The sequence below is a fragment of the Haliotis cracherodii genome, unplaced genomic scaffold (genome assembly GCF_022045235.1).
Source record: "Haliotis cracherodii isolate W230 unplaced genomic scaffold, xgHalCrac1.p SCAF_15, whole genome shotgun sequence".
NCBI lineage: Eukaryota > Metazoa > Mollusca > Gastropoda > Lepetellida > Haliotidae > Haliotis > Haliotis cracherodii.
This window is the reverse complement of record NW_027266270.1, coordinates 19186947-19206001: the sequence shown is the minus strand read 5'-3', so window position 1 is coordinate 19206001 and position 19055 is coordinate 19186947. Positions and strand designations below refer to the sequence as shown.

General features: G+C 42.4%; 1 protein-coding gene across 2 annotated transcripts; it reads right to left on the bottom strand.

Moving 5' to 3' along the window:
* Positions 1–14752: 14752 nt before the first annotated feature.
* LOC139461908 (uncharacterized) lies at positions 14753–18218 on the bottom strand. Of its 2 annotated transcripts, none has more exons than XM_071243397.1 (2): positions 18191–18218; positions 14753–16846 (listed from the first exon to the last, which is right to left on the bottom strand). In XM_071243397.1, exon 2 carries the CDS (start codon positions 16588–16590, stop codon positions 14854–14856), a length of 1737 nt encoding a protein of 578 aa, XP_071099498.1. In that variant the 5' UTR covers positions 16591–16846; positions 18191–18218; the 3' UTR covers positions 14753–14853. The 2 variants fall into 2 exon arrangements, with proteins under 2 accessions (XP_071099498.1, XP_071099497.1); XM_071243396.1 differs by lacking the exon at positions 18191–18218 and adding an exon at positions 17864–18149.
* Between the last annotated feature and the right edge of the window lie 837 nt (positions 18219–19055).

The following is a 19055-nucleotide window of genomic DNA, read 5'->3' as shown; positions in this document are numbered from 1 at the left end:
TCAGTCAGGTGGACGTGACATGATTGTCGTCACACCACTTTGTTAGTTATTTTATGAGCGCTTCACCCTGAATATCTGAGGTGAGGGGGTGAGGAGAAATGGCGCTGAGGATTCATGCTCTCATATAGCGCCATGCATGCACGTGCAGATAGTAACCCCGGCCAGATTTTACAGTGCTAGTCCACTGAAATACCATGCAGCGGTTTAACATGAATACCCTATTCAGACATACATACTGACTCCAAGCCGATCAGTCCTTGTTTTAGCCCCTTAATGCCGAGAGCCAGGCAGAGTAACAAGTTCCATCTTTTAACGTCTTTTTGGTATGACGCGGCCCGCCCTTCGGACAGACGTTCTATCCACTATACCATGGAGGTGGTCGGATATCGGAGAGAACCGCTTAACGGTATTTTTAGCAATACCCCAGCCACGTCTCGGTGAGTACTCTAAGAACAGGCTTCACATATTCCAGCGCCACCCTTCGATATGAAAGTTTAGAGCGCTACCCACCCCCCCCCCCCCCCCCCCCCCCACAAAAAACACACCCACCCCACCCCACCCCACCCCAACCCAACCCAACCCAACCCAACCCACCACACCACAACACACCACACCACACCACACCACACCACACCACACCACACCACTCACCACCCCCGTTAGTACTGTGTGCAAAATCAAGAGATAGTGATAATGTCATAACACAAATCAATTTCATTATACTCAAAATTTAGAAGCCCAACTTTGGAGTCAGCAAGCGCCGCAGTGGTTGATAATTAGTGAGTATGGTTTTCGCCATCATCAGGGATTACACCTTTGTGGGGACCCGAAGCCAGAATTTTCGGCTTGACGAGCGAACGCTTCAACCGCTAGGCTACCCCACTTCATAATGATTGAATCTCTTTGTCTCTTGGAACAGAATTTCATTTCCCAGCTGAGGGAAGTTCAAAGTGACGCAAAGAATAGGATCACTTTGGTGAAACCCGCCACTACTGGGTCTATCTCTGTAAAGTTATCTCCCAAGACAAGCGCTGCTCTATACTGAACACTCTACAGCGTATATACCTTCCACATTTGTTGGTAGATTAGTCTTAACCAATCACTTGCAAAGGTGAAACCCGCAATTAAATAGACTTTATAATACCAATACGTTGTATACCAAAACCCAGCTGTATGCACATATACTAATATTTTGACTTGAAAATACAATTATTATAGTTTTCTGACCTAGTTCTCTGTTTGTTTGTTTGTTTCACGCGGCACCCAGCAATATCGTAAATAATCGAGTCTGGACCAGACAATCCAGTGATTGACATCATGAACATCGTTTCACGTAATTGGGATAGATGACATGCATCAACCAAGTCAGCAAGCCTGACCACCCGATCCCGTTAGTCGCCTTTCACGGCAAGCATCGTCGCCTTTTACGGCAAGCATGGGTTGCTGAAGACCTATTCTACCCCAGATCTTCACGAGTTCGCTGACAAATAAATGTGTTAGGTCCCTACAGGTGTTCTGGGAAAAGACTTCTTTTTGTAGAACTGGTTTAATTGTCTTACCGAATGCAATGCCTGTGTTTCAGGACACGTAACGAGTTCCGCACAAATATATCCTAGCCGTAAACATTTTATATATCCATAAAATGCTTTACTGATGCCACGTATTGTCATGGAAGCATAACTCCGTCACACCTATTTCTAGCCGTGCTAGCTGTCACCTGTTTTTGCGGGTCATTGATGGCGTCTGCTACCACCACAAAGACCACAATCATAGCATTTAACTGGGGCTTTAATTCTCATCAAACTATCCACAAACGCTCATCTAACGGATTCCCATCGCCGCCTCGTCACATCCCCCTGCCAAAGCCAAGCTGGCACAGTATTGACGGGATATGATAAAACACAATCGGTAATAAAACAACAATAAATTTGCGACGATGTTTGCCAGGCATGGAGTTGACAGCAACTCAACTGTGACAGGTTCTGTGTGAGACAGTTCTCAGTTCATGAACCTCTTTGTGTTAGCGTTATTCGACTGAGGTAAGTTTTAATGAGCTGTTGTAGAGCGTATAGGCCGTTTATGAGTATTTATTGATTCCGGAGGGCCGTAGAGGCTACAGCAGGTTGGATATAGATTTGGGTTTAACGGTCCAGCGACTCGGAGAGTGTGATTCAAATCAAAACAAAAACGTGAGAAATGATTTCTAAGAAACATGATGTGGTTGACGAACAATATTCTCAAAAGCGACACGACCTTAAAAAGTGTGCGGTGAATTGACAAAAGAAAACGTCATAGTGTGTACGATAACACCTACCCGATAACGTGGAAATTTACAACCAGATTTTTTTGTTAGATTTACCAGCTGTTGAACGTTGTTCCAAGTATTCCTGGAATTCCTCCTAAATGTACGTGCTGCCCCCAGTGGCTCAGTGGTCTAAGGTGAGGTGAAATTGGGTTTATCGTCACGTCCAAGATTATTGCACTTATATAGCGACGTGCATGCACGTGTGTGTGTGGCTGCTTGTACTAGTCCGGACTGATGCCAATTTATTGTGCTCGCTCACTGAGATACCATGCTGTAGTTAAACATAAATACCCCACTCAGACACAGTATACTGACTCCGAGCCGACCAGTCCTTGTTTTAGCCCCTTAATGCCGAGCGCCAGACAAGGTAACGACAACTACCATCTTTTAGCGTCTTTTGAAATGACGCGGTCGGGGATCGAACCCCGGACCTTCCACTCTCCGGGCGGACGCTCTACCACTAGACCACGGAGGCGGTCTCCAGTGGTCTAAGGTGTTCGTGGCCGTCATAGGTTCGAATATCGGATTCACACCGATTATGATCAGCACTGAGTTTGGCATACATCTCTTCAGGTGCTCCTGCCACATCTAGCGGGCACGCAGTGATATAACTTACTTACTGTTTGAAGCTGCGTCAAACCCAGTTCACTCAATCACTTCTGAAAATCATGTGTTGTATGACAAGAACTTGAAATGTTTACTCAAAAAATTTGTGTATTCTCGGAGGCCGTGAAGATTCCAGGGTAGAATAGGTCTTCAGCAACCCATGCTTGCCGTAAAAGGCGACTATGCTTGTCGTGAGAGGCGACTAAGGGGATCGGGTGGTCAGGCTCGCTGACTTGATTGATGCATGACATCGATCCCAACTGCTTGGATCGATGCTCATGAAATTAATCACTGGATTGTCTGGTCCAGTCTCGATTATTTACAGACCGCCGTCATATAGCTGGAATATTGCTGAGTGCGGCGTTGAACAACTATGACCTATTTCTTCCAAACAGAATCATATAAAATGCCAACCTTCACCCTATCTTCAAACACAATATGATCTACCCCAGGGGTGGAATTATTTCCCGTGGGTCAGGGCCCAGGGAGCTCGGGAGGGTACGATTGCCGGTATCTCTATCACCCTACACCTTCTACAAAACTGCCCTTTGTCTTGTGTTTTGGGCACACCTCAAGGGGGTATTCGTTTGTTGTCAAAGAAAATATGAAACCCATTTATTTTTACCTAGTTTCATTATATGAGTAACACTATAAGACTCGGGGCATTGTGTGGTGTTTAAGGTGAGTTGGTGGCGAGTCAACCAGAAGAAGTTTGCCTGTCAAGTCCAAATTGGGAGAAAACACGCGTGAAATCATAGCTTTTCGTGCACAGTGAGGAGACGAGCCACGTCCTATTATATTCACGCGGTGACCAACGGGGACTTTAACACGCCAAGACCCGTCCTCATCACAGTTGTAACGTTCTTTTGAAACCATTCTCTGTCATTCACCATACAGTTGTATATGTTGAACTAAGAAGTCGTTGTACTTGAATCAATATACAATTATCTACGTTGAACCATGAAGTCGTTGTACTTGAATCAAAATACAATTATCTACGTTGAACGATGAATTCGTTGTACTTGAAGCAATGTACAATTATCTACGTTGTACCATGAAGTCGTTGTACTTGAATCAAAATACAATTATCTACGTTGAACGATGAAGTCGTTGTACTTGAAGCAATGTACAATTATCTACGTTGTACCATGAAGTCGTTGTACTTGAATCAAAATACAATTATCTACGTTGAACGATGAAGTCGTTGTACTTGAAGCAATGTACAATTATCTACGTTGAACGATGAAGTCGTTGTACTTGAATCAAAATACAATTATCTACGTTGTACCATGAAGTCGTTGTACTTGAATCAATATACAATTATCTACGTTGAACGATGAAGTCGTTGTACTTGAAGCAATGTACAATTATCTACGTTGTACCATGAAGTCGTTGTACTTGAATCAAAATACAATTATCTACGTTGAACGATGAAGTCGTTGTACTTGAAGCAATGTACAATTATCTACGTTGAACGATGAAGTCGTTGTACTTGAATCAAAATACAATTATCTACGTTGAACGATGAAGTCGTTGTACTTGAATCAATATACAGTTATCTACTTTGTACGATGAAGTCGTTGTACTTGAATCAATATATAATTATCTACGTTGAACGATGAAGTCGTTGTACTTGAATCAATAAACAATTATCTACGTTGAACGAAGAAGTCGTTGTTCTTCAATTAATATACAACTATCTACGTTGTACCATGAAGTCGTTGTACTTGAATCAATATTCAATTATCTACGTTGAACGATGAAGTCGTTGTACTTGAATCAATATACAATTATCTATGTTGAACGATGAAGTCGTTGTACGTCAATCTGTATGCAATTATCTACTTTAAACGGTAAATTGTACTTGAATTAATATACAATTATGTACTTTGAACGTTGAAATTGTATTTGAATTAATACACAATTATGTACTTGAACGTTGAAATCGTTGTACTTCACTGTTCAACTATATACGTGGAAATCACGTAACTTCAGTATTCAGTTGTCTATTTCAAACGTTGCAGTTATATACTTTGAACGTTGGTGTCGCTGAATTGCAATATACAGTTATACATTTTTGATGTGGAAATCACGTTGTTTCGTAAAATACAATTAAATACATACGAATTCGAATTCGAAATATCACAGTAACTGTTTAATGTTTTAAAAACGGGAAGAACATGTTAACCTTTACATTGCCAAAATCTGAAATGCCTCCTGAAGCACAATATAATATGATTAAGAAATTTCGCATCACTGCTTTTATAACTTTACATTTCACCCTACATGTAAGTCTATTTCTGCAGCAGGAACACCAGTCTGGTCATCCGGATACAACAGACCGCCGTGGTGTAGACGATAGGGCGTCTGCCAGGAGCGCGGAAGGTCGGTCGCGTCATACCAAAACAACTTGAAAGATGGTACTTGTTGTTACCCTGCCTGTGGCTTTGCATTAAAGGGACACAGAAGGACTCAAGTCTGGCCGACTTGAAATCATCAGTAAACCGTGTCTCAGTGGGGCATCAAGGTTAAACGGTTGTATGACATATAAGTGGGCTAGCACTATAAAACCGACATTAGTCCGGACTTGTACAAGCAGCCACACACACACACACACACACACACACACAACACACACAGACAGACACACACGCACACACGCACAACACATACACACACAACACACACACAACACATACACACACACGCGCGCACACACAACACACACACATATACACAACACACACACAACACACACACATATACACAACACACACAAACATACAACACACACACATACACACACGCACACACACACACACACATATACACAACACACACACACAACACACACACATATACACAACACACACAACACACACACATATACACAACACACACACACAACACACACACATATACACAACACACACACACACAACACACACACACATATACACAACACACACAAAAATACAACACACACACACACATATACACAACACACACACACAACACACACACACATATACACAACACACACACACACAACACACACACATATACACAACACACACACACACAACACACACACACATATACACAACACACACAAAAATACAACACACACACACACACACACACATATACACAACACACACACACAACACACACACACATATACACAACACACACACACACACAACACACACACATATACACAACGCACACACACACAACACACACACACATATACACAACACACACAAAAATACAACACACACACACACACACATGCTCGTCGCTATACAAGTGGAATAATCTTGAACACGACGTTACACCCTGTTTCACCCCACCTCTGAATCCACCAGGATATACTAAACAAATATCAATTCAACAAAATAGCGCCGTAATGGCTTCTCTTTTTTAACCACTAACGTATCTCTTTAATCTTATAAAAGACCAAACAAAATGAATGTTGAATGTTTGCAAAGAACATCAAACCAACTTTTGTCTCAAGTCCTGTATGTATGTCTAACATCACAGGATGCATGTCATAAATCAACCAAGTATGATACACACAGCGGGATGCCAAGTACATATTTATGCAAGATTTCACCTCCGGGCCACAACGTCATTGACGGAAGCGAACACCTAATATACTTAACTGCACGACTCCTCAATTAATAGGCGTTTGTTGTTGGAATTATTGTCGAAATTGATAAATATAAATCAACATTGAGAGAAATATCACATGCTACCCCATGGTGATAGAAGCATATGAACGGCTTTTTGGTTTAATATCTTCTCGTGTTAATGTAATATGAATCTTTTTTTACTTATGCATGGCCAGTAGTGCGGATTAGATTAATGAGCAAATTCGTCTAATTGTTGTTCGGATCGCCAGCTTTGAACTGTGTGGCGTTTATGAAGGAAATTTGATATAATAAATGTTGCAAGAGGAATGTGTGCGACAGCAGATGGTGTGATAAGCGAGAGAGTTGTGGTACATGAAAAGAATACCAAACTCGAGTTGGTACAATTGGAAGTCATTTTTTGGATAAGATTGATGCGGAAACTAAGTTTAAACGTCATCGTGCTCCACAGAACAAACTCAAATATAATGCAATGGGGACTTCTCAAACTCGCGATAGTCGACATAGATCCGTAATGAGAAGCATCGTAAGAGGGGCCGTCTGAATATTTGTTAAACTCAAAATCTTTATTTTACTGTTTCAAGACACACTACTTTTTTAACAACGAATATATTGCGAGCATATGATTTTGTGAAGCATTGGACAAAGCTAGTTTTTCAAATAGTTTCTGGAACAAATAATTTTTCAAAAGAATTCAAATCATTCCGTACCGATATACACTGTTACACCGTGTTGTGCAACTCATTCCGTATCCAGATACAGTGACATTTTGTTGTGCAAATCAGTCCGTACCCAGATACACTATGACATCGTGTTGTGCAAATCATTCCGTATCCAGATACAGTGACATTTTGTTGTGCAAATCATTCCGTGCCCAGATACACGATGACATCGTGTTGTGCAAATCATTCCGTACCCAGAAACACCGTGACATCGTGTTGTGCAAATCATTCCGTACCCAGATACACACTGACATCGTGTTGTGCAAATCATTCCGTACCCAGATACACACTGACATCGTGTTGTGCAAATCACTCCGTGCCCAGATACACACTGACATCGTGTTGTGCAAATCATTCCGTACCCAGAAACACCGTGACATCGTGTTGTGCAAATCATTCCGTACCCAGATACACACTGACATCGTGTTGTGCAAATCATTCCGTACCCAGATACACACTGACATCGTGTTGTGCAAATCACTCCGTGCCCAGATACACACTGACATCGTGTTGTGCAAATCACTCCGTACCCAGATACACCGTGACATCGTGTTGTGCAAATCATTCCGTACCCAGAAACACCGTGACATCGTGTTGTGCAAATCATTCCGTACCCAGAAACACCGTGACATCGTGTTGTGCAAATCAGTCCGTACCCAGATACACCGTGACATCGTGTTGTGCAAATCATTCCGTACCCAGATACACCGTGACATCGTGTTGTGCAAATCATTCCGTACCCAGATACAACGTGACATCGTGTTGTGCAAATCATTCCGTACCCAGATACTCCGTGACATCGTGTTGTGCAAATCATTCCGTACCCAGATACACACTGACATCGTGTTGTGCAAATCATTCCGTACCCAGATACACCGTGACATCGTGTTGTGCAAATCATTCCGTACCCAGATACTCCGTGACATCGTGTTGTGCAAATCATTCCGTACCCAGAAACACCGTGACATCGTGTTGTGCAAATCATTCCGTACCCAGATACACACTGACATCGTGTTGTGCAAATCATTCCGTACCCAGAAACACCGTGACATCGTGTTGTGCAAATCATTCCGTACCCAGATACACCGTGACATCGTGTTGTGCAAATCATTCCGTACCCAGATACTCCGTGACATCGTGTTGTGCAAATCATTCCGTACCCAGATACACAGTGCATGTTTGACAATGAGCATCTAGAGTTTCCAAACAATTTTGAAGGCCAGCTGATTTTCACATTGTTACCATGTCATCAGAAAATAACAGTAAATAGAGCATTCAGCCTCTATTGTTATTACTTTATGAAAAAACTTCCAAATAAATAAATCCTCAATAAAAAATGGAAAAAAAACAGTTAGGATTAATCCAGAGTTACAAGAGACTAAATTGATTATAAAACATTACACAGCATATATCATCGTTATACAGAGCGACATACTGTACATTTACCACACAAATTAACGCAATCCCAAGTTTCTTAACCTAACCAAAGACCATTCTTATAAACACAATCAAACGCTTTCTGGTAGTCAACTAATCCTCAATAGACTGCTTTATCTTGCTTTATGGTATTATCAATTAATGAACGTAAGACAAAAATAGCACCGACAGTTCTGCATCCCTTTTTAAAACCAAACTGTGCATCAGATACCAAATTCAGTGGCCACGTTTTCCATCCTGGTATTTAAACCTTTCTGAAAACGTTTCCAAAAGTTCTTAACAATGTTATCCCTTTATAATTATGAGCATCCTTCGCAGACCCCTTCTTGTGTAAGGGTATGACACATCACACAATCCATGAAAAGGGGACCTGACCAGAACCAGAATAATATAGATTAAACAAATCCACAATTTCCGTTCCGATTAAGTCTACCAAAATATCAACATATTCCACCAAAATACCATCCCGTCCTGGAGCCTTATTCCTCTTCATAAAACATAAGGCAGACTTCACCGCCTCAAGAGTCAAAGAAGATCCGGGGTAGAATAGGTCTTCAGCAACCCATGCTTGCCGTAAAAGGTGACTATGCTTGTCGTAAAAGGCGACTAACGGGATCGGGTGGTCAGGCTCGCTGACTTGGTTGATGCATGTCATCGATCCCAATTGCGTGGATCGATGCTCATGATATTAATCACTGGATTGTCTGGTCCAGACTCGATTATTTCCAGACCGCCGTCATATAGCTGGAATAATGCTGAGTGCGGCGTTAAACAACAAACCAACCAACCAAGTAAAAGCTGTAACCACCAGGCTCCCCCACCGTCCGCATCTTAGGAGATGTGGTATCAGCGAAGGCTGAACAAGATTTCAACAAGTCATCTCTGCGTGCACTGTCTGGCGATTGCCTAATATGATAATCAGATAAAATCTCAGATTCGCAATTACGAGTTACCTACCATTTGACCACCGTTATCTTTCAAACATAGTGCCATTGTCACAGACAGAACTCAATGTGAAATGTGAAGCAGTAGCGTTTACAATAGTAGGCCGGCAAGTACAATGAACTCTTAATCGAAACTAATCGTCACCTCTCTTGTCAATATTGCAATACAAGCCCCGTCTTTCATCTGTTAATACAGTCAAGAATAACGGTCCGATTTCTGTTACAAAATGTTTTATCTGGGGAAAATATTTCGTACTTGGCCGCTTACAACATTAATTGGATGTTGCCTTCAGAACGTAGCGTGGGTTGTTCCGAAATAGCAGTGCGGATTAAGGGGAGATAAGGCATAATCTACATATTCATCACAGTAAAATACACACTAGCATCAGGCTGAATACCACCCCCGCCCAGTCCCCGGGATCCGCGTTACCAGGTAACCGGTATATGTATATGGGAACATTCTTGAGTTTTCCAATATCCGTTACTATTGTACTTTATTTTGGAATTAACAATTGTTACGATTTTATCATTTACTTCAGATACGTAGCCAGGGAGCGGTATTTAATTCCACTTTAAATTGGTTTATAAAAATTATGTGTAAAAATAAGTGAACAAATTACTGTCTTTTGAGCTGACACATATCATGTAGTACATCCATGTTTGTGATGGGCCGACCGCCTCCGTGGTCTAGTGGTAGAGCGTCCGCCCGGAGAGCGGAAGGTCCGGGGTTCGATCCCCGACCGCGTCATACCAAAAGACGTTAAAATATGGTACTTGTTGTTATCCTGTCTTGCGCTCGGCAATAAGGGGCTAAAACAAGGACTGGTCGGCTCGGAGTCAGTATACTGTGTCTGAGTGGGGTATTCATGTTAAACTGTGGCATGGTATCTCAGTGAGCTAGCACTATAAATCGGCATCAGTCCGGACTAGTACAAGCAGCCACACAAACACACACACGTACATGCACGTCGCTATATAAGTGCAATAATCTTGGACGCGACGTTAAACCCCATTTCACCTCACCTCATCATGTGATGGGCCGGTGTTCAGCGCTCAGGTCAGTAATCAAGGTAAGCAACGTTGGTAGTCCTTGACGCCGGAGTGGCCTTGAGCTTTGGTTATGCCCCACGCGTGTTGTCTCCTTGGGCAAGTGCAGTGAACGTCTCCTGTTCAACAAGAAGTCACTGGGTACCCGGTGGGATGTAATGTGACTCACAGGCAGCTTGGTTTGTATACTGATCCATTGCCCGGGTTACTGATAATGCCAGGCATTCATTGCGCACTGAGTTATGCCCTCTACAGGCGGACTGTGTCAATGTACTGTCCGTTATGTTGGAATTACAAGCATATGATCGAGGAATGGCTGGAAAAATCTACACCTAACTGCGAAGATGTATCGTACAACCTAACAGTTGGCATGTATAAAGTACAATACATTCCATGCTCACAGGCTTCACTTGAACCAAATAAACAAACAAGGCAGCATATGTCTACAGGCATCAATGTTACTAGGTATTCTCGAGTGAGTCAGTCAGTCAGTCAGTGAGGAAATGAGTAAGGTTTTATGCCGCTTTTAGCAATATTCCAGCAATATCACGACGGGGAACACCAGAAATGGGCTTCGCATATTGTACCCATTTCGGGAATTGAACCCGGGTCTTCGGCGTGACGAGCAAACGCTTTAACCACTGGGCTACCCGACCGCCACTCTTCTCTATCGATGAAAATGAGCAAAATAACGTTGTCATCAAAGGTTTCAGAAACTGGGTTCCAAGGCATCTGACTCCTGATCCTTGATCATCATCTCTCTAAAGTCACTTTGAAGCACACCCAGCTGAGTTTGTAACCATGGATGGGTCTTGGGTTCACTACTTTCGGTCAGATACTAAATAATAGCGACATAACCCTTTCCATATTCATACGAAATCTCTGTCAAAAGTTGTGTGGACCATCACTGCCATACTCAGAACCGTTCAACCATCCCTCGTACAAATTCATGAAATAACAACTATTGCCATGCCTCTAGCTATCCTGGATAATCGAGTCTGGGCCAGGAAAACCAGGCACCGAAACCACACCATTTAGATACAATGACAAACAATCGGCCAAATCAGAGAGCCAGAACCAATTAAGTCGCCTCTCACGACAAGCAAGGGAGTGCTAGGCACCTATTTTAACAAGGATCCCCACGGGGTAAGCCTTCCTCGAGACAAGTGATCTACATGTATCCTTCAGAAGAATTACCTGCAGAAACCCCCGGTATGTAAGATCAAGATTGTCTACACACACTGTATGCCTCTGCCGCCCCGGGCGTCAGTGTGTGCGATCGTATCACGTCAAGACGTTGCCCTTGTCTTCGAGGCGTATAGCATGCACCTTCTTTCATATACAGTAAACTTATTATAACACGCTTATAACGAACTGACGGATATAACGAACTACTCTTTTGGTCCCGACTATTTGCTGTAGTTATGCTGTATATATGCTTATAACGAACTACGGTTAAAACGAACTAAAATTAGTAGTCCGTTTGAGTTCGTCATAACCGTACTTTACTGTATTCTGTTATTTGCTAGCGCTTCAACTTTGTGATACAAATTCTGAAACTCTGAAATCACGTAAGGCCATTGTTGGCTGGAATATTTGTTCAAATTGAGTAACTGGGTGCGAGTTTTGAAAACAATTCAGTTCAGTTCAGGAAATATCTTATACTTTTGTACGAGATTGTTATAAAGTAACCGAATGAAGTTAAAAGTCCTTTTCTCCCGCGATTGTACTAAAGTAGGAATGACCAATGCTCGGCATGGCGTGGTACATTAAGGTGATGTGAGGTGCGTCCAAGATTATTGCACTTATATAGCGACGTGTATGCACGTGTATGTGTGGCTGCTTGTACTAGTCCGGACTGATGCCGATTTATAGTGCTAGCTCACTGAGATACCATGCCACAGTTTAAAATGAATACCCCACTCAGACAGAGTATACTGACATCCGAGCCGTCCAGTCCTTGTTTTAGCCCCTTAATGCCGAGCGCCAGACAGGGTAATCGTCTTTTAACAAGAGCCATCTTTTAACGTTTTTTGGTATGACGCGGCTGGGGTTCGAACCCCGGAGCTTCCGCTCTCCGGGCGGACGCTCTACCATTAGACCACGGAGGCGGTCGGTACATTAAGACATGTTTTACGTGGGTTTTGTTTGGCCTTGTAATAAAATTGATTAAGGGAATGTCTTCGAAGGACGACATTCGTTTAAGAAGTATTGGGCGTGTTTTCGCAAAGGGTTGCTGCTCATCCCATAGGACTGAGTGACCGGAACAGAAGATCCCCAGTACCGCTGTTTGGCCGGACCACAATGATGACCACAGTGTGTGTTGTCGGTGTTCATGCTATCAACCACTGGCTTGTCTGGCCACAACTGTAGCATCACTCACTCATTTACCCTTTCACACGCTGCCTTCATGATCACGACCATCGTCACCTTCAGGGCCTCTTTTCATAGACATATACATTCCTGCTCGAATATGACACTTTTATCGAAATCTGTTTTATCGTGAATAAATAGATCAGCATTGTATAAAAAAGAAGCTTACATGTTTGAGAGTCATGTAGTGTTATATAGACTTGCCTGATGTATGAAGTTTTTTTAATTTCTCTTCATACGTTTAGATTTTGTGTTAATGTTTGTTTTAAAAGCAAAATATATATTTGGACTGACGTTTGCATGAAAATTCACCCCAGGCCATGTTAATAGAAGTAAACCAATCTGTGCATGTCGGCGATGATTTAACTGCATAAGGCTATAACATACCAACATGTGGAAGAGCGCTATACTTTATGACTGCATGTGATTAGTGAGAGAAAATATGAATTTACTCAAATGTTTTGTCGGAAGAACATTAAGTCACTGAGATATATGAGTTAACCTCTAAAGCATCGACGTTTCTAAATTTCTCTCCGGGCTACCGCCTCCGTGATCTAGTTGATAAAACGTCTCCCCGGAGAACGGAAGGTTGGTAGTTTGATCCCCGGTCGCGTCACACCAAAAGATGTTAAAATATGGTACTTGTTGTTTCCCTGTCTGGCGCTCGGCCTAAGGGGAAAAGACAGAACTGGTCTGTTCGGATCGGTATACTGTCTGTGTGGGATGTATGTTAAACGTAAACATGATGTCTAGCTCCCTTCTTGTCAGAGCCGGGTCAAATAATGCCCTGTGTCCTCATGTTTGCTCATGCTACCAGCCACCGGTCTGCCTCGATTATTTTCAAGCCACCTTGTCATAGATGAAATATAGCTGACTATGACGTAACACATTCATTCACTATATTCTTTTAAAGTCGACATGCTTGTTTATCAAGATAGACACATTTTTTATGGATAACAACTTCTTTAATACTGTAATGGATATGGATATAGTTGTTATCCATAAAAATTGTGTCTATCTTGTCATCCGTCAACTTCTAAGTAATGCCTATCAAACAAGATGCTTGTTTATGTCTATATTATACTGGGTCGGGTAGCCTAGTGGTTGAAGCGTTCGGTCGTGACGCCGAGGACGCGGGTTCGATTTGCGACATGGGTACAATGTGTGAAACCCCTTTCTGGTGTCCCCCGCCGTGATATTGCTGGAATATTTCTAAAAGCGGCGTAAAACCAAACTCACTCACTCACTCACTTTATTTTACTATCTCCCGAGAAATCTATTCCACACATATAGACATACATGTGTAATGTTATAAGGAATTGTTCGCGAGCCATTTCAGAGCTGAATTGTCTCACTTATTCGCGTTGGGGGTATACGAAGAACGAACGCAATGTTGACAGCCATATAAACAGGCCAACAAGTCTACAAGCAATTGACCGAGGTCGTGAAACTATCTACCTCAGTACAGGATGTCGTGTTGGACGTTAATTTACTGAAAATGTTGTGGTGTGTGTAGAGACGCCAGGTTACAGCGCAAAGCCCCGGCAACAAGCGCGTGGCGTGTGCTGACATATACAAAACAAACAATAAAAGCCGAGATTTGAAATGTATTAAGGCTAAGGGAGTACATTACCCTCAACACAAGTAACAATTTTCCCAGCTTAATCCTTCCCTTGGGATCGAGTTCCCAAACCCATTCATAGCGAGGCAAAGTTCTACCACCGCGAGTGAATGCAGCGATTTCGTCAACAATGGGGTTATTGTCAAATATACACTGGCTTAACATGTCGTTTCTTTATCACGTCCTCTCTGAGATTCTTCACAAAATGCGCCTCATCCTTCACGTTTTCCAACCCACTGGAAAAGCTTGTCAAAGCCCCACCCTCACAATCGAGGGTGCCCTCCCTGTCTTCATCCCTTCCTCCCGACACGCTAGGGGCGTTTTGCGTCTGAACGTCACTGGGGTAGATCTCTGAATCACTGATAACGAATGAATCTCTTTCTGACACAGAATCCTTAGGAATACACATAACAACGTCACAACTTTGGACTTTTGAGTCTGAAAATCCGAAAGGGATGTTCTCATATATTGGTTCTACGTGACTGTTTGATTCGGCGTGGGTTGTGTTTGGGTGAATTACTCTCTCGATACAGTTATGAACATTCCCTGAGCAATCTGTAACAGTCACAATGGGAACCCTTGCGGGCGACTGAACACTCCGACCACTGTATTTGCCGTGGCCAGAATATCTGCCTTGGCCATTACACGATGGCCAAACATGATCATCGGTCTTATTTCTAGATTTTTCATTGACGCCATGTTGAATTTCGTTTCGGTGTACAATCATCCGCGCATGCGCAATGACCATTCCGGGGTAACATTTGGGAGATGTTTCGTCATAATAATCCTCAAATCTTAAATCCATATCTCTGGCAGTGCTCGTATATTTCACAGCTTTTTCCTTTCGATCCACAATAGAGTCTGTGTTGTATACAAAAGTTCGTTCATTTGTAGTTTCACTGAAGTGCACCTTTTTCGATTCCTTGACTTCCAGTTCACACGAACATTGGTCGCTGTCTGAATACCTGCCCGAGTCATGGCTCCCACACACACTCTTGAGACTTGTGACGTCACAAATGACGTCAGCAACATGTGACGTTTTATCTTTGTGATATCCCGAGATGGAGGAAATATGATTGACATCTTCTAAAATCACACGATTTCCGTCAGGATCTGTAGTAATGTACGTATTTTTACCAATCTCGCGCAAATCCGTCCGGAGTACACTCTTTAAGTCCGCAATATTCCGAATCTTGAAGCTGATGTTAGCACGGGAAAGCGGAAACGGTTTGAGGTGCCTGCACCGTTTGAGACACAACATCACTTGAAAATCGCCATCACTGGACACCGGGAACAAACAGAAGTCAGGTTTAGTGCTCTCCATCTCGGAGTCTGTAACAAGGCGGTAAAACTCCACCATATCCGAAAAATTGTTCACGAATAAGTTTAAACGGAGATGTTCAAAACCGGAATAAACCGGACACACTGACCAGAGAGGATACTCTCGAGACAGCGAGTAAAACTCCTGTTGGGCGACCTTGATTGACGGAGTTCGTTTACTCTGAAGTTCAATTTTATGATGTACCCTCCACGGGGGCCTTTTGAAGCACTTCTGTACGTCCTGAACAGGCGTTGCACCACGTTCTTGAAGAAACAGCATCACAGCAAGCGCTGGGGTGGAGAGTAAAGCTTTGTTGTCTTGGTAACGAGGAATATTGCCGCCATGTTGGAATTGCATTCCAGGAGGTAGTTTACTGAGTGTTTGATCTTCATTGATGTGAACACAGACGTTGGACGGGTCGAACCTCCGTAGAATTGGTTGCAGAATTTTCTTGAATTTATCACATCTGTGACGCGGGGCTTCAATGTTCAAAATGCATTTTTGTTTTCTGTGTTGTCCTTCACATCTAGACGACGCCCGTAGTCCTCGAGGTTCCATTTTACCCCCACTATGTATCAGTCAATACAGCTCAGTCATGTATACAGTTTACGTCAATGTATACACTTACAATAATGTATACATCTCAGCGATGTATCCATTTTTATGTCATCAGTCACATTTAAGCATGCAGTTTATATCGATGTACACAAACTTTCAGTGTATTCACCTCACTATCGTATTGAAACCAGGTCCATGTTCATTGTCCACATTCATCTGTACATTCATGTATACGGCCCAAAACGCACCTTTTCATCTGAAATATAATCACATGAATTTATTATTGTGACATGAATTGGCAAATATTTCCAATCAGACTCAATCAAACATATTCCTCAATGAATTCCCATGGTCGTCTTTCAGCGACTTTTTTGTACAAAAGAAAGACGGTGTCGAGTATTGGGTGACAAACCATATCAAATAGATGCAGTTTTGAATCATTAAATTGCACTCAAACTACTTTCTGTCCTCACTTAAAGCAACCCTCTCTCGTGAAATGTGCTTCATATATAATTACTGGGAACATTTGCCGGCTATGATTCTATTCACGCATATGTAATATCGCCATAATGCTTCACCGAGTTTGTGCAGCTCATTGTATATTCAACCGCCACGAGAAAGACATAAATCTTTCCCAGGGAAAAAAAGTTTTAAATATAGTTGATCTATCTGGTTAGAGGTTTCGCTCAAGTTGGCTTTACGACATGTGTATTTGTGCCCCATGATTCTCCCCACAATACACGCAAACACTCGTGGTAAAAGATCCATCTCACAAACTCGTGGGTTAGAGGTGTGCTATGGTCTTCAACACCGTAACAACCAAAAATGAAACAGATATCTTTAATGTTATACATACTGCTTGTTAATCCAAATACGGAAGCTATATTTCCATAGCGACGTACGGATACCTTGATGGACAGATGGACGGAAAATAATAGACGTGTCTATTTAATCAAATGAACTATTTCGCTCGGAGGAATGTCCTAGTTCTTTTCCCTCTGTAGGACAAGTTTTAGGCGAGATGTGTACACGTCTGTGTGGTTTCACTACACAAAGAGGTGATGAATATTAAAGTGAAATATATCAGTGTCGATTTCAATGTGGCTTTACAAGAGCAAATAACCGGGTCATCAATTTCACCTCCCGATATTTTCTTCCTTAATTCCACGTAACAGATCACAAAACATCTCCGTACAAAAGAACATCCTTCCCCGGATGAAATGTTTCACAAAAAGTTGACATGAATTATACATACACAGATCATACCACTTACCCAACTCGTAGAGCTAAAATAAACACATATCACTGTCACACGTGACAATGGAGTCCAGGCATTAAAACCCACGTTACTACAATCCTCGTTTTTCCTAAAGGTGATGCATGAATTCCTTCCTCAGTAAACGCACGTTCAGTTGAAATCAACATGTTATTCATGAGCCCGTCGTTGAAACTGACAACCCTCGCGAATGACACGAATGTACATTTCAGTGGTAGGCATAGCTTCTGTGTATATATACGCTATGTTGAGATTCCCAACACGTTTATGTATCCGAACACGCTAAGCCTGCACGCTGATATTTCTGAATGGTACCTGCCTCACCACGTCTCTCTATAGTACCCTACGCTCGTGGCCAACTAGTGGTCTAATCCTATTGGCCCAGAAAGAAATATGTATCTCATTTGACCTCCCAACCCTGCCTTGTAAATAATAGCTACATCAGCCAGGAGCGTAACGCAAGGCAATGAGCGATTATTGCGGTCCGACTAGGTAATCTGTCTTCTCGCGGGATAGCTTGAGTTAAATTCTACTCAGGTGATTGTCTGCCGTGTTAAAGGCTGTGCTTGAACCAGCAGGGACCCTTAATGGTGCTATTGTAATCTTATTTTCGGTCGCTACGGTTAAGCCCGTTTCGCTTCTTGATACACTTAGTTAACACCCTCATTGTAATAGAAAGACACCGTCTCAAGATGAAATTCGATATCAAGGACGCCCAGCTGTTTTGACCAATAGTGTTGTGTATATTATTTAGGGCTTAACACTGCATTGACTGTACATATAAAGTTAGGCGGTATTTCATCATTAAGTTGAATGCATACAGCGCGTCTTTGGTGAATCCTGATAGCCACACAGACACGTCTTAATAAGGTCATATGTATTGATTATTTTGGGATAATGAATCTTGTCGTTGAATGACATCAAATCATCAATTATTGATCACTATCGTGTCCTATAAATGACAAGTGGATCGATAGGCACCAAGATAAACACGACTAAAACGCCATTGTTGCTACTTCCCGATGGATATCTCTTGTATGACACTCAGGGTGGCCTTAAAGCAAATTAGGATAACATTGTGAACTTGGACTCCCATTATCTACCCTCGCCTGAATTCCGGCACACAATCGATCCCCTGTACCCCTTGCTTGTCTCTCTGCATGAACTCATAATACGTTCCTAGTACCGT

Excerpts from the sequence above, each read along its gene's own strand:
- LOC139461908 (XM_071243397.1), bottom strand. The coding sequence starts at position 16,590 with ATGGAACCTCGAGGACTACGGGCGTCGTCTAGATGTGAAGGACAACAC.